Source organism: Pteropus medius, unplaced genomic scaffold, assembly GCF_902729225.1.
Source record: "Pteropus medius unplaced genomic scaffold, Ma_sr-lr_union100, whole genome shotgun sequence".
NCBI lineage: Eukaryota > Metazoa > Chordata > Mammalia > Chiroptera > Pteropodidae > Pteropus > Pteropus medius.
In genome coordinates, this window is record NW_024342468.1 from 1,538,728 (window position 1) to 1,551,820 (window position 13,093).

At 61.2% G+C, this 13,093-nt stretch overlaps 1 protein-coding gene across 1 annotated transcript; it reads left to right on the forward strand.

Annotated features, from left to right (window-relative positions):
- Positions 1–5,166: 5,166 nt before the first annotated feature.
- On the forward strand, positions 5,167–12,652 carry BARHL1 (BarH like homeobox 1). Its single transcript, XM_039862864.1, has 3 exons — positions 5,167–5,824; positions 9,734–9,956; positions 11,658–12,652. Exons 1-3 carry the CDS (start codon positions 5,359–5,361, stop codon positions 11,950–11,952), a joined length of 984 nt encoding a protein of 327 aa, XP_039718798.1. The 5' UTR covers positions 5,167–5,358; the 3' UTR covers positions 11,953–12,652.
- The last annotated feature ends 441 nt before the right edge of the window (positions 12,653–13,093 follow it).

Here is a 13,093-nt window from a genome sequence, read left to right on the forward strand (position 1 = left end):
CTTTTTGCTGCATCTCTTTTTACTTGGGAAACCTTTGATGCTTGAAATTATTAAAAGAAAAAAAAAAAACCAAACAGGTTGGCTTTTTATACAGGTTCCTAGAATTGAATGCAGGTAAATTATCAACTTAAATCCGCAGATGAAAAATAATCTACGAGGGAGATTTAGATTGATGGGCACCACGGGACACTGTCACACGCTTTTTGATGCTGCCAGCATCTAGCACAGTGGTGCGTGGTGCGATGGTCATTCTGCACACCTTAGGAGAGGAGAAAAGGAGAGGAAGCGGGGGGGGGGCGGGGAAGGAGGAAAAAGAAAAGAGAGAAAGAGGAAAAAGGAGAGAGAGAAGGAGGAAGGATGATGGAGGGAGTGAGGTAGGAAGAAGGGATGGAGGGAGGAAGAGAGGAAAAGAAAGAATATGCTCCTTTTCTGGTTCCAAAACTCCATGGGGTTTTCAGCCAAACCAACAAAGATGGTTGAGAACAGCATGACCTTGAAGCCCACGAATTGTCCAAATCCTCATCCAACCCATCTGTCTACAGAGCAGAGAGATATTAGCACCCAGGACTGGCCTAATCATCCACACCCCTTACCCACTTCACATGAAAAACTGGTTTGGGTTAGAAGGCCCTCAGCAAAGGGGCAGCTGACCTCTCCAATGGGGGCCTGAGAGAGAAGCCTGGGGGCTCTAACCGGCCAGAGAAAAAGCTCTGGCGATGATTATCAGTAGTTATACTATAAAATGCATATGAAAGGACCCTAGCCGAGTGCAAATGACCACGTGAACTGGACAGCATCATCCCCATCTTACAGCTGGGAAAACCGTGGCTCAGAAAGTGTTTGCTCAAGGTCACAGAGCAGGGCTGAGCCTCTGGTGAGGCAGGTAAGGCCCTGGCCTAAGGCACAATATTTACAGGTTGCCCCCCAAAGTCAGTAACTAAGAGAAACAATATATCGTAATGCAGTATTTTGTAAATCAAAAGAGTAACAGCTTCGATAAAGACTTGTGTGACTCGCCTCACTCGCCTGGCCTGGAACCTCGGCCAGGATCCTACTTCAAGTGTGGCCAGTTCCGGAGTCTGCATCCTCAGCCATCCCACCCGGCCCATCTTTATACCGCCCCAACCGCAGTGACTCAGAACCGCGAAGGATGCCACTCAAGTCACGACCCACTCATAAGGAGAGAAGACCCCGGATCATTGTCAAAGAGCTTGGAACGCATCTCCCTGTGTGGCTCTGCCTGCTGAGCCAGGCGAGCGAAACCGGCCAAAACCACCTTCTCCGTGCTCCAGGGCTGAGTGGCATCCAGAGCGGAGGGAGGCGGGGTTGGGAGGACGGAAGCCACTGCGGCTCAGCCAGAGGCCCAGGCCCCCCCGGGCCCGTTCAGGCCCAAAGCCAAGCCCAGGTGCAGACGGATGAGATTCCACAGCCAGGCCGCCTCCTTGCAGTCCACGGGCCTCTCCCACCTTCTCTTACTATAAACCTCTGATGTTAACGTCTTTGTGCTAAAAAAAAAAAAAAAAAAAAAAAAAAAAAAAAGGCTGAGTTCTGGGCAGAGGAGATGTGCGGGTCGGGAGTGGGAGCGGGGCCAGAGCCCAGGCCCTCCCAGGGCTCAGGCTGGCCCGGCAGCTACCTTCCTGCCCCGGAGAAGAGCCAGGGCCCCTTCTGTGTGTGTGTTGAGGGGTGGGGCGGGGTGCGGATCTTTCAAGGGCTTTAGGTGTATCAAGAAGCTGATGTCTTAAAGAGCAATTTCAAAGGACGGGAGGGGCAGGAGTTAGACTGTGAAGCTAGAGGTACCAAAGGGAAATGGGAGGCTGGGGAGGAGGGTTTGGAGTCCTGAAAAGGGGCCTGGGCCCTGGGTGGCAGTCCTGGGCCCTCCATTCAAAATGGATGGCCCCGAAAGTGTCACGTTGATTCCCTTTCCTTCCCCTGAGGCCCCCAAGCCCCTCCACCAGGCCTGGCTTCCTTTCTGGGGAAGGGCCGCCAGCTAAGGACCGGGGCTGTGGCTAGGGAGGGGGAGAAAGGGCTGCCTCCTGCTGTGTAAACAGAGAGCTCTGAGGGATTGAGTACCTTGCTGAGGTCCACACCCAGCTCTGCGGGACCTCAAAGCCCCTCACCCCTCCAGGACCAACCAGGCTCCTTTCTCAAAGGGACAGGTGGATCACCCACCCAGGACCCCCTGGATGCCTACTAAAGTGCCAATTCCTGGGCTCCTCTCAGCTAAGCAAGAGCCCAGGTGAGCACACGCAAACCTGTCAGGCTGCGGACAAGCTGAGATGCAGAAACTACCCAGGTGATGGAGAAAAGAACGCAGGAGGCAGGTGGCGGAGCTGCAAATCCCCGAAGAGGAATGAGAGACGTTAGCGAGGGCTGGATCCGCCAGTAAATTTCAAATAAAACAAACCGCATAGAATGTTTTATCTTGTAAAAGAGGCGATGATTCAACACTGATGATGGTGTGCTAACAACCTGTTAAATATTCTTGGGCTCCTAGAAACCCCAAAGAGATCGCTAGGGCTGCAGGTGTTGGGGTTCACGCTGTGCTGTTAGACCCTAAGAGGTTACCCCCCTCCCCGCAACTCACGTTGGCCGGCTCTGCTCTGAACGCTGCGCAGAGCCGGGCGCTGGCCCAGGCTTCGCTTCGCTGGGTCGGGGATGCAAACCCAAGCCTAAAACCCCGCAGGCCAGAAAAGGTCTCTTCGATGCCTGATGCATGTCCGCCCAGGGCAGGGGCGCTTGGGACCCTCGGGCAGACAGAGAAAGACGCCGACTTTCTTGCGGCCTGGCCTGGAGTGTCACGGCCTCTAACTGGCCCAGGAGGCGGGTCCCGTTGACCCAAGTTGGGACCTCGTGTGCTCCAGAGATGAGGTTCCTGCGGCGAGGCCGAAGCAGGACGGGAGAAGCCGGGGCGGGCCGGGAGGGTGGAGAGGGCCACGGGTCTCCAGAGGCGCTCAGAGCAGGGCGGAGGCTCAATCTGGGGACTGGCGGGGAAGGGTCCTGGTGATTTACGCCCCTTCCGCTTCTGCCAAACGAAAACGAACGAGCGGCCCTGCTCGGCCCGGCCGTGGGAGGCGCCCACTGCAGCGGCCGCCAAGCCAGGGCGGGGGCCTGTCGGCTCGCGCGGCCCCTCGGCGCCCGCCCTCCCGCCTCCCCGACAGCTTGCAGCCGAGCCAGGCCCGCCGTCCCCGGGGAGCCGCCCGTCCTCGCCCCCAGCCCGGCCGGCGGCGGGTCCGCTTCCAATCTGCCGGCGGGCGCAGGGGGAGAGCGCGGGGAGCCGGCTGGAGGCCACCGCCGACCTCGCCCTCGGGGCAAGAAAGTTTCTGTTCCGTCCGGCCGCGCGAGGCTTCCCCGGGCCGGGTCTCGGGTTTGGGGGTCACGGGCGCCTCACTTTTCCGCTGCGGTCTCGGACTCTGAGCCCGACACGCGGGGCGCGGGTGGTTTTCTAGGGGCCCTAGGGACGGGGACAGGAGCGCGCGGGGCCGCCTCGGAACGCCGGGGCTCCGGGCGTGGACGCGCTGCAAGGCCGCGGGCTGGGCTCCCTCCGCCCTTGGACCGCGGACCCGGATCGCGATCCCAGGGGCCGCGTCAGGAGGGTCCGGGCCTGGGACGCGCTTTGGCTCTGCGCGCCGCGCTGGGCGCCGGCACCGGAGGCCAGAGGCCGAGACCTGAAAGGCGCGGAGCGAGCCCGCGGCGGAGTGGGGAGGGCGAGAGGGCGCGCCAGGGACAATGAAAGGACCGCGTTTCCGGCGCTGCCTTAAGAATACACCCGCGGGCGAGCTCCCGCTCTGCGTGGACTAAGAAGCCGTTTGCTGATGTCTACACTCGCCCTCGGAAGCTCTGGCGCGGTCCTGTTCAGAGGTACAGAAACGCCCGACCTGCGGGCCGCGCCACGGGAGGGCTATCGGCCAGGTCCGGGTCCCTGCCTTTCTGGTGCGTTGCGTCGCCTCCCTCACGGATTTCTCGGGGTCCCCCCAACGTCCCAGACACGATCTTCCCGCGTTCTCCACCCTCCCTCCACCGGGAAACCGCCGCTCCCGCCCCTTCTCGGGGCAGACGCCAGGCTTTCCCCACCCCTGCCAGGCCGCAGGGTCCTAAGAGGGCAGAGAGAGGGCTGCAGATTGTCTCACATTCGAAACATCTAGAACCCAGTGGAAGTGCCCGAAAGCAGTGCAACGTAAATCAAAAGCTCTCCCCCGCTGCAGGACAGGGCTTCTCCGCACGCACACTTCTCTCTCTGCTGGGTTTAGCCCCTTTCCGTTGCTGGAGGAAGAAAAGACGAGGGAGAGAAAAAGGGTCTATGACAGCCCCGCGGACGAATCATTTGAATAATTGTGAGAAAGGGTCGGGGGAAACTTAAAAAACCTCACATCCCAACCCACCGGCAGTGGCAGCCGGCTCCGGGCCCCTCCCCGCCGGCCCGTGCCCCCCTCAGCTAATCACCCTCATTAGAAGCCTCATCACCGGCCTAACGAAAGCAAACCGTGTGGAAACCGCCAGTAAACAGTTGGGTCTGTGCTGTAATTAATTCAGTGTCTCTTTTAATCAGACTGAAAGGGAATCGGGCAGCGGCTTGCGGAGCTGTGACATCACCCCCAAAATCGGCCGGAGCCAATCAGCTTCATCACTCCGGGGACACGTGGGCGAGTCCTCTTTAAAAAAAACACACACACACAACATNGGGAGGCGAAGGCGCGCGCGCAGGACCGGCTGAGAGCTGCACCCGCGGGGCCGGGAGGCGCTGTCCGCGGTGCTGACGGGCCCCGCAGCGGAGGGAGCGCGGAGAGAGGAGCTGCGGGCCAGGTGGAGCGTCATGCGCCGCGGGCCGCCGCCGCCGCCGCCGCCGCTATCCGCGGTACTGACGCCGCGAGGTGCGCCTCGTTCCTCCGGCTGGTAGCGCGCTGCTATCCGCGGTGCTGACACCGCTGCCTTCCGTTCCGCCACCGCTCGCCTGGAGGAAGCGCGCGGCTCGGATTTTTCAAAAGCCGTTCTTTATTTAGATCCCAACATCCTCGCATCTCTTCTGTACCAGAGGAGCTCTCAGGCCGGCCGTCTCCCCCTTTGCTCGCCCCAACTTGGCGCACCCTCCCTCCCGTTCCTCCCTGACACTCCCACCACCCCCCCTCGGCTCGGCGGCTCCGCGCGATGCTGCAGAAGACGCGCTGAGCCCTTTTGGATCTAATGCGCAGAGGAGGTTGGCCCAGAGCTCCTGGGCTCCCCCGAGGCTGAACTCCGTCCAAGGTGCCCGCAGGCTCCCTGCCCGCCTTCCCCATGCCAGCCCGCAGCTAGGGGCAGGGGCAGCGGCGGCTGGGGTTGGGGGTGGGTGGGGAGCTTTTGGGGAGGACAGGTCGCAGCTTGGCTATGGAAGGCTCCAATGGCTTTGGGATCGACTCCATACTCTCCCACCGTGCAGGCAGCCCCGCCCTTCCCAAGGGGGACCCCTTGCTTGGGGACTGCCGCTCGCCCCTGGAGCTTAGTCCGCGGTCCGAGAGCAGCAGCGACTGCTCTTCACCGGCCTCACCAGGAAGAGACTGTCTGGAGACGGGCGCCCCGCGGCCTGGAGGGGCGCCGGGCCCAGGTTTGGACTCTCACCTGCAGCCTGGGCAGCTCTCAGCCCCAGCCCAGTCACGCACAGTGACCTCCTCCTTTCTGATCAGGGACATCCTTGCCGACTGCAAACCACTCGCGGCCTGTGCACCCTATTCTAGCAGCGGGCAGCCGGCCGCCCCTGAGCCAGGGGGCCGTCTTGCAGCCAAGGCCGGGGAGGACTTTAGAGACAAACTGGACAAAAGTGGCAGCAACGCCTCGTCAGACTCCGAGTATAAAGGTAAGAAAATGGGAGGGGGAAACTTGGGGGCTATGCTCTATTTCTAAAAACTGGCATTAAAACTTGAGTGCACACATGCGGGGACACGCACATGCTCGCTCGGGGCTCCCCCAGGGCGCAGGCTGAGCACTCGGTCTTGTCTGAACCTTTCAGCCGGCCCGTGGCTATGCCCTTCAGCAACAAAGAGTCCAATGGAGAGAGTGGGGAGAGGGATACGCTGTGCCCCAGGACAGAGTCCCCCAAAATGCACAAGGCAAACTTTCTAAAATTCACCTGGGGCCACCCTTCCAGAGGTGCTGGCGGGCAGGAGAAAGTTCCTATCCGGCCAGTGGCTAACTGAGCACAGACTTTGTGGAAACGACGGAAGCCCCAGTGGGTTCTGCTTGAACGCCCTTTTATAAGGGTGAAAAACTAGCAAGAAATTTCAGCTGGAGCCTTGAGAACAGTGAGAACGTTCCGCTCTTTAATCTGAATTTCCAGAAGGGAGGAGAAACTGGACTTTCCCTCCCACTGGGCCCAGTGAGATCTGGGCCCTGGGAATCGTAGAAAAGAAAGGTTTGCTTCAAAGTAGAAATGGCAGGCAGGCGGCTGCCTGGACGCAGGTCCAGAGGTCTGGCGGAAAGGGGGAACCTGCACCCACCCAGCGGTGCTCACCGAATTTAATTCTTATGTGCACTGAGCAGTCGATGTCAGGTTGTGTGGGACCCAGAGGTTCCCAAGGAACCAACCCCCACTCCCCTCTGCCGGGGTCACCGCCCTTCGCTCCCTTTTCATCTCTGTGAAGCTTTTCATAGCTGTTGTTCCCTTTTATCCCGTCTCAACCAGGGAACCGAGATCCGGATTAAGAGGAAAGGGAGAAGGGAGACAAGAAAGAAGGAAGAGAGGATAGAAGGAAGAAGGGAAGAAGGAAAGAAGGCGTTTCCTAGTTCTATTTCTCACCCCCCGCCGCCGCCTCGATTTCTCCCGATGCTAGCTCTTTGGCCGGGCCAGAGGCACGAAGAAGTCCGGAGGCAGCAGGGGACGCAGTGTCAGGGCTTTGCGGGGAGAGCCCAGTGGACCCATCCAGCAGGAAACGAGGGGCTGTCAGAGGCCATTCAGAGCTCGCTCTCGGCCTTATAATTAATTTCTGGAACCCTTTTCATGAGACAAAACTTCCCTATAAAGGCGACTGCTTTATTGACTTGGGGCCCTGCACCTCCTGGCCCCTATTTGCACTAAGTCTTCGCAAAAATTTAGCAAGGCTCATTTAACACTCTTCTTCTGACCAAGAATTCGTTTTGAGATATGCCCTGACCTCAAAATGAAACTCATTTGGGGCCTCGCCCCACACTTCACTGCCCTCTGCTTCCCCACGGGCCGGCCGAGCCGCCTTCAGCTTTGCTGGGCCAGTCGTGCCTGAAGAAAATGGGCAGGTGGAGCACAGGCAGCCAGGAAGCAGGTCTAGAGGCATGCGGGCCAGCCACCCCTGCTTCTGCCCCTGGGGGCTGTCGACAGAGGCAAAGGAAACTTGTCCCGGAGAAAGGCAGGCGTAGGGCAAGGGTGAGGAAAGCAACACGAATATATATTTGTAACATCGTTTTATTTCTGTAATTCTCAACAACAACACACCCCGGCTTTGTGGTCCCCGACATCGCATGCTAACTAACGTCTGGTGCTGGTGCCGGTGAGAGAGTCTGGCTCGTCAGCTTTTATTTCTTTGCCCTTAGGTGGGATTTTGAGGAGAGGTTTCGTTTAAGATAATTGGAATATCAATTTCCTTCTCCTGTCCCTGATGATATCTGATCCGGGAGGCAATGAGGGCCGGCTGTCCCCATATCGCTTAAATAGGTTTATAGCAGAGGGAGGTGCAAGGTCTCCACCCCCACCCCTAGGCGCTGCCGCCTTTGCGCCTGCAAAGCCCCGGGCTGGGAAAGGAAGTGGGGACATCCGCGAGTCCGTGTCTGGAGTATTTCTCAAACATGGAGGCAACTTTCAGAGGGCCGAGTTACACTGGAAGTCTGGCTGAGAGGCAGACACACTGAGCCAGGCTGGGTAGGCTTCGCCCCGTCCATCTTCCACGCTAAGGAGTGTTTTCCCCAAGGAGGGCGTCCAGAGGGATGGTCAGTCCGTCCCGAGTTTCTAGTACCAAAATAATATTTAAAGAAGCAAAACTAGCCTTTGAAGTAAGGCGGTCTGCCGCCACGCTAGCTGCTGGAGCCAGCCTCTGCTGAGAAACCGAGGCGGCTCTTTGCTCCAAGCTGGCGAGCGGGTGGTACTGGAACTCTGGGGTGCTGAGGTACGGCCTCCAGACCAGGGTTGGGGGCCCCACGGAGTGAGCCCGTTCTGCAAGCTGGGGCCGAGTGGTTGGAAAGCTGCCTCTGAAGGATCCAGCCTGCGTGAAAGAGGGAGTAGAGACAAGCACCCCCCTCTCCCTGACACCACAGCTCAAATCCCCCTCCCCACCTCAGACCTCAGTCCCCAGAAGTGAGGATTTTCACAGTTAGTCTGGGCAATGAGGTCAAAAAATAAGGTTTCCACAATATCAAGTCTGAGGTTCGGGTGGCTGTTTCCTGGCACTGAATTAAACTTTACCTGCCGGCGTAGACAGAATTCGCCCTCCCCATCCCCACACACCTCCTCTCTCGAGGGGGCCAGGCCCCTACGTGGGGAGCCCAGGTGGGCAGAGAGAGGCCTGCCGGCCTGGGGTCTGCGGGTTTCTCCCCAGCAGCCTCTCCCCGCTCAGCCGCCTCCACGCGCCGGTGCGGTGCCCTCCCGGCCTCAAACCGCTGCCTTTCCGGTTGAAAATTCTCACTCCCTGGTGGCTCAATTAACCGGATTATTGTTTCCTACAGAGAGAAATCAACTCGCATTCAGCTGAACCCTGTCACTGCAAACGCCAGGCACAATGAAACTCACCATAAAGGAAAAATAGAGAATAAGAGTGGAGAAGCCCCAGCCCCAGCCCCAGCCCCAGCCCCAGCCGCCAGTTTGGGGGGCGGGGTGGTTCTCTTTGGTCATATCTTCGCTTTACGTGAAGAAGGAGGGAGATCACCGAGCTCGTTCCGTTAAGCGCGCGCTTCTGGGCAGTCAACCCCGATCCGAAAGCGGTGGAGAAAAAGCCTGTGCAGTCCGCCCCCGCTGGGGTGTCCCCAAGGAGGGGCGGAAACACACGACCGCCACGCGGAGATGGTGGGAGCCACAGTGGGCATCGGACCCACAAAGGAAATAGACCTCGGCGATGCGCGCATCGCATCGAGGGGCAAACGCGTCGCTTGTTTTTCCAAGTGCTTCGCGCTCCGAGATCCGGCGGCGCTGGGGACTCGCCCCGGGCGCGCGCCTTTCCGCGCCGCGCGCCGTTGTAGCTTAAGAATCGGGCAAATCGACATTATAGATTCGCATCCATATAGGGGCCAGGCGGGATGTGGTTGTAATTATTTGTCCTTCGGGACAGCGATTCGCTCTGGTGTGAACAGCTTTCAGTCCCTCCACGCGGGTTTTTCTCCCCAGACTCCAGCCCTCAGTTTCCTCCCTCCCCGACCCTGACGCGCGGCCGGAGAATGCGGAGGCGGATGCGGAGCGCAGCCCCGCACCCCTGGGCACGCACCCGCGCGGCCCCCCTCTGCAACCCCTGGGGCCCTTTCCCCGGCGCGGAGACCAGGTCGCTTCGTTTATCCCTCCCCGGAGCGCGGCGGAGAGAAAGCGGGTTGAGTGCTTTCGGCTTTGGGTTATTTCTCCTGGTGGCGTCAGTCCTCCTGGGTCTAGGGGCCCCGAGGTCCCGGCTCCCAGCGGCTTTGCTGCGGCTCCCACACACTTGAGGGTGACGGGGCCATCAACATCCGGAGCCGCGTTTACGCGACTGCGACGGGCCAGCGGCCGCTGGGACGGGAGGGCGGCCAGGCCGGGCCCTGATGCGCCACTGTGTCTCCGCAGTGAAGGAGGAGGGCGACCGCGAGATCTCCAGCTCGCGGGACAGTCCCCCGGTGCGCCTGAAAAAGCCACGCAAGGCGCGCACCGCCTTCACCGACCATCAGCTGGCGCAGCTGGAGCGCAGCTTCGAGCGGCAGAAGTACCTGAGCGTGCAGGACCGAATGGAGCTCGCCGCCTCGCTTAACCTCACCGACACGCAGGTCAAGACCTGGTACCAGAACCGCAGGTGAGGCCCGGCTGCGGGGCGGGGGCAGAAAGGGCCCCTTCTCCTTTCCTAGCTGCCCCTCCATGGGGCAGTCAACTGCCTGATGCAAGGGGAGGACCCCTGAGCTTTCGTTATTCTATAAAAGTGGAGAAACCGAGGCACCGAGGACAGAAGGCTTTGCCCCAAATCCACGATGAGAGAGACGGGATCAGACTGGTCCCCAGGGCCCGGTCACCCCCCTCCAGGACAGGTGGACAGATGCATGGGCCAGCGGAAGCCCAAGGCCTGCCCCCCTCAGCCTGGTCCTACCACCCCCACCTCGATCAGCCCTAGCCCCAGTCTTGGGGCTGCTGACTTCTCCCAGTGGACACCACAGGCCAGGAGAGAGTGGTGGCCTGTGTCCAGCATGTCTTTTGGGCAGGACTGGTAGGCAGCCCCGGGTGATGTAGGCCAGCCCAGGCAGCTGTGGGGGTGGAGTGGGGGGAGGGCTCTGAGCTCCCCGGGGGGGCCCCCTCAGCCTTTCCAGTCCCCAATCCTAGGAGAGAAGCAGCCCAGCCCCAGCTCCTTGGGCGCTGGGTGACTGGGAAATTGATTTTGGGAACTGGTCTTGAAACTGGTGTTTTCTAATCTCCCTCCCTAACGCATTGGCCGGACGAAGATACATATATACAAAACACACACACATACCCACACGCTCGACCCACAGTCACACACACCGACACACACACGTCAACGCAACTCACACAGTCGGACGAAGCATGCACCACAGTCGCTCCCACACTTTTAGCAGAGGCCAGAATGGTGGTGTCCATAAACAAGCCTCAGAACACATCGCCCCATTAATAATAAATACCGATTACTGCTCCGGGCATCAATAATTAAGGTCCGTTACAGTAATTACACAATTATGATGATGATGAATAATTCAGGGAGGGAAACAAGGAGTTGGTGTGGCTGAGCTGGCCTCTGTGGGACCTCGGTGGGCTGGCCCAGCCTCCTCCGCCAGGTGCACTCAGGGGCCAGGGCTGCAGCTCTGGCAATGCGCTGGCTTCGACTTCCATGCTCTCCCCAAACCCGCCCCACGCTCTGCCCCGGGCCTCCCCAATTCTCCGCGAGACAGGCCGCAGAGCTTGCCCCAGGTCTGGGACCTGGGTGCCACACAGACGGTGTGCGCCGGGCGCGTGTCTTCCCTGTTTGCCATCTCTGGCCTGCGCACTGCCACAGATGCGTGCCAACTGGGCTCCCTCGGAGGTGCTGGCCTCCGCCCCGCCGTTGGTGCCACTGGGAGAAAGAACCGCGCCCCCGTCCACGGCTACCCCGACCGACCCCCAACCCCTGCTGTCCTCCGCACGGCGATCTCGCCCTCCTGAGCCCTCCCGGGTGTGCGGATTCGCAGGGGGAGCGAGGTTAGGTTCCGGCTTTGGGGCCAGACGGCCTGGCTTACAACCTGGGCTCTATGGCTTTCCAGACCATCTGGGAAAACGGCCTGCGCCTCAGTTTTCTTATCTGTGAAATGGGGATGAACGGCCGCGGGCCGTTTAAAGGAGCCAGTGCGTGTAACACGTGAGAGCGGCGCCTGGCGCTCCGTCATTACATTAGCGTGGTCCCCTCCGCCGCCCTGGCGCCCTGGCGGCGCGCGCCCGGGGCCGAGCTCTCCGAGCCGCAGGGGGCTCCGCGCGCCGCAGGCCTGACCCCGCCGCGTGTATTTATTTCGGTCCCTAGGACTAAATGGAAGCGACAGACGGCCGTCGGGTTGGAGCTGCTGGCGGAGGCAGGCAATTACTCGGCTCTCCAGCGGATGTTCCCGTCGCCTTACTTCTACCCGCAGAGTCTAGTTTCCAACCTGGACCCCGGCGCCGCACTGTATCTGTACCGCGGGCCCAGCGCGCCGCCGCCCGCCCTGCAGAGGCCTCTGGTGCCCCGCATCCTCATCCACGGACTCCAGGGCGCCAGCGAGCCGCCCCCGCCGCTGCCCCCGCTGGCCGGCGTCCTCCCGCGCGCCGCGCAGCCTCGGTGAAGCGCCCGCCGCTCCCCGGGGCTCCGCGCCTGCCCCTTCCTCCCGCTGCTGGGAGGGCGCGGGGCTTCGACGCCCTTTCCCGGGGGCCCCCTGTCCGGCTCTCCCTGGCCCCTCGGCCAGTGTCCCCCGAAGGGCCCAATGCCAAGTCTACTGAGGCCCGGACCCCGGACCGAGTCCCCCTAACCGTCGCCGGCGTCCTCTCTCCCGGCCACTCCATCTGGGGGCCACTTCCACCCGCGGATGTACATACATTGCACCCCTGCTCCCGCCGGCCCTCCTAGGCGCCCGCTTGCCCCGCCCGGGAGCAGGCCGAGGCGCCCCCCATGCTGCACTCGCTCCCCCTCCCCCTCCATGCTCCAGCTGTACACCAAGCCCCTCCCCGCACCCCTGACCGGCGGAGGGGAGTGTGGAGACCCCCACTCCGAGCGCCCGGGGCCGGCGCAGAGCTGTACATACGGTGCGCAAAGTGTATATGAAGTTATTTATTTGTGACCCATGAGCCCGTGACCGTGTCCGTGAATCAGTGAGTCTGTGGCCTGTGCCCCTCCCCCTCCCAGACGGGGCAGGGAGGGGCCGAGGGGGCTTGCCCACCCACCCCGACCCCCAGCCCCCACCTCCAGCCTCTGTCCGGAGGCAGCCAGGCCCCTCGGGTTCTCTCTCTCTCTTTTTTAAATGTCGAAATAAACTTCTTACAAATGACCAGGCGCCTGTCCACCCCTCCTTAAGACCCATTTTCCCCTCCTGGGACTCGGCCTCCTTCCATCCTCAAGGAGATATTTGTACCCCTCTCCTCCTTGGCCCCGTGGTCGTGGACTCTTGGGGCCTTGGGCAGGGGTCTCCCCTCCCTGGCCTCAGTCTTCCTATCTCTACGGCGAGGCAAGCGCGCTGCTCCCCGCCTCCCCCTGCCTCTCCATCTGGTTCCTTGCTGCTCCCAGCCGGTCCCGGGGGCCGGGGTTGGGGTCAGCACCCGGGCTCGCTCGGCTGCGCGCCGGGCTGCGGTGCCCTCGCTGAGCCGGCTCATCTGGCTGCAACCAGGGCGCCGGCAGCTGGTGACCGGCTCGTCGGGCGCGGGGCCGACAGATGGGCTCCGAGGCTGCTCCCCACAACAGCACCTCCGCCCTGTGCCCCGGCCGCGCTCCGG

Coding starts and splice junctions, on each gene's coding strand:
- BARHL1 (XM_039862864.1), top strand. CDS start 5,359: ATGGAAGGCTCCAATGGCTTTGGGATCGACTCCATACTCTCCCACCGT. Junction 5,825..9,733: donor GTCAGACTCCGAGTATAAAG/GTAAGAAAATGG, acceptor GTGTCTCCGCAG/TGAAGGAGGAGGGCGACCGC. Junction 9,957..11,657: donor ACCTGGTACCAGAACCGCAG/GTGAGGCCCGGC, acceptor TTCGGTCCCTAG/GACTAAATGGAAGCGACAGA.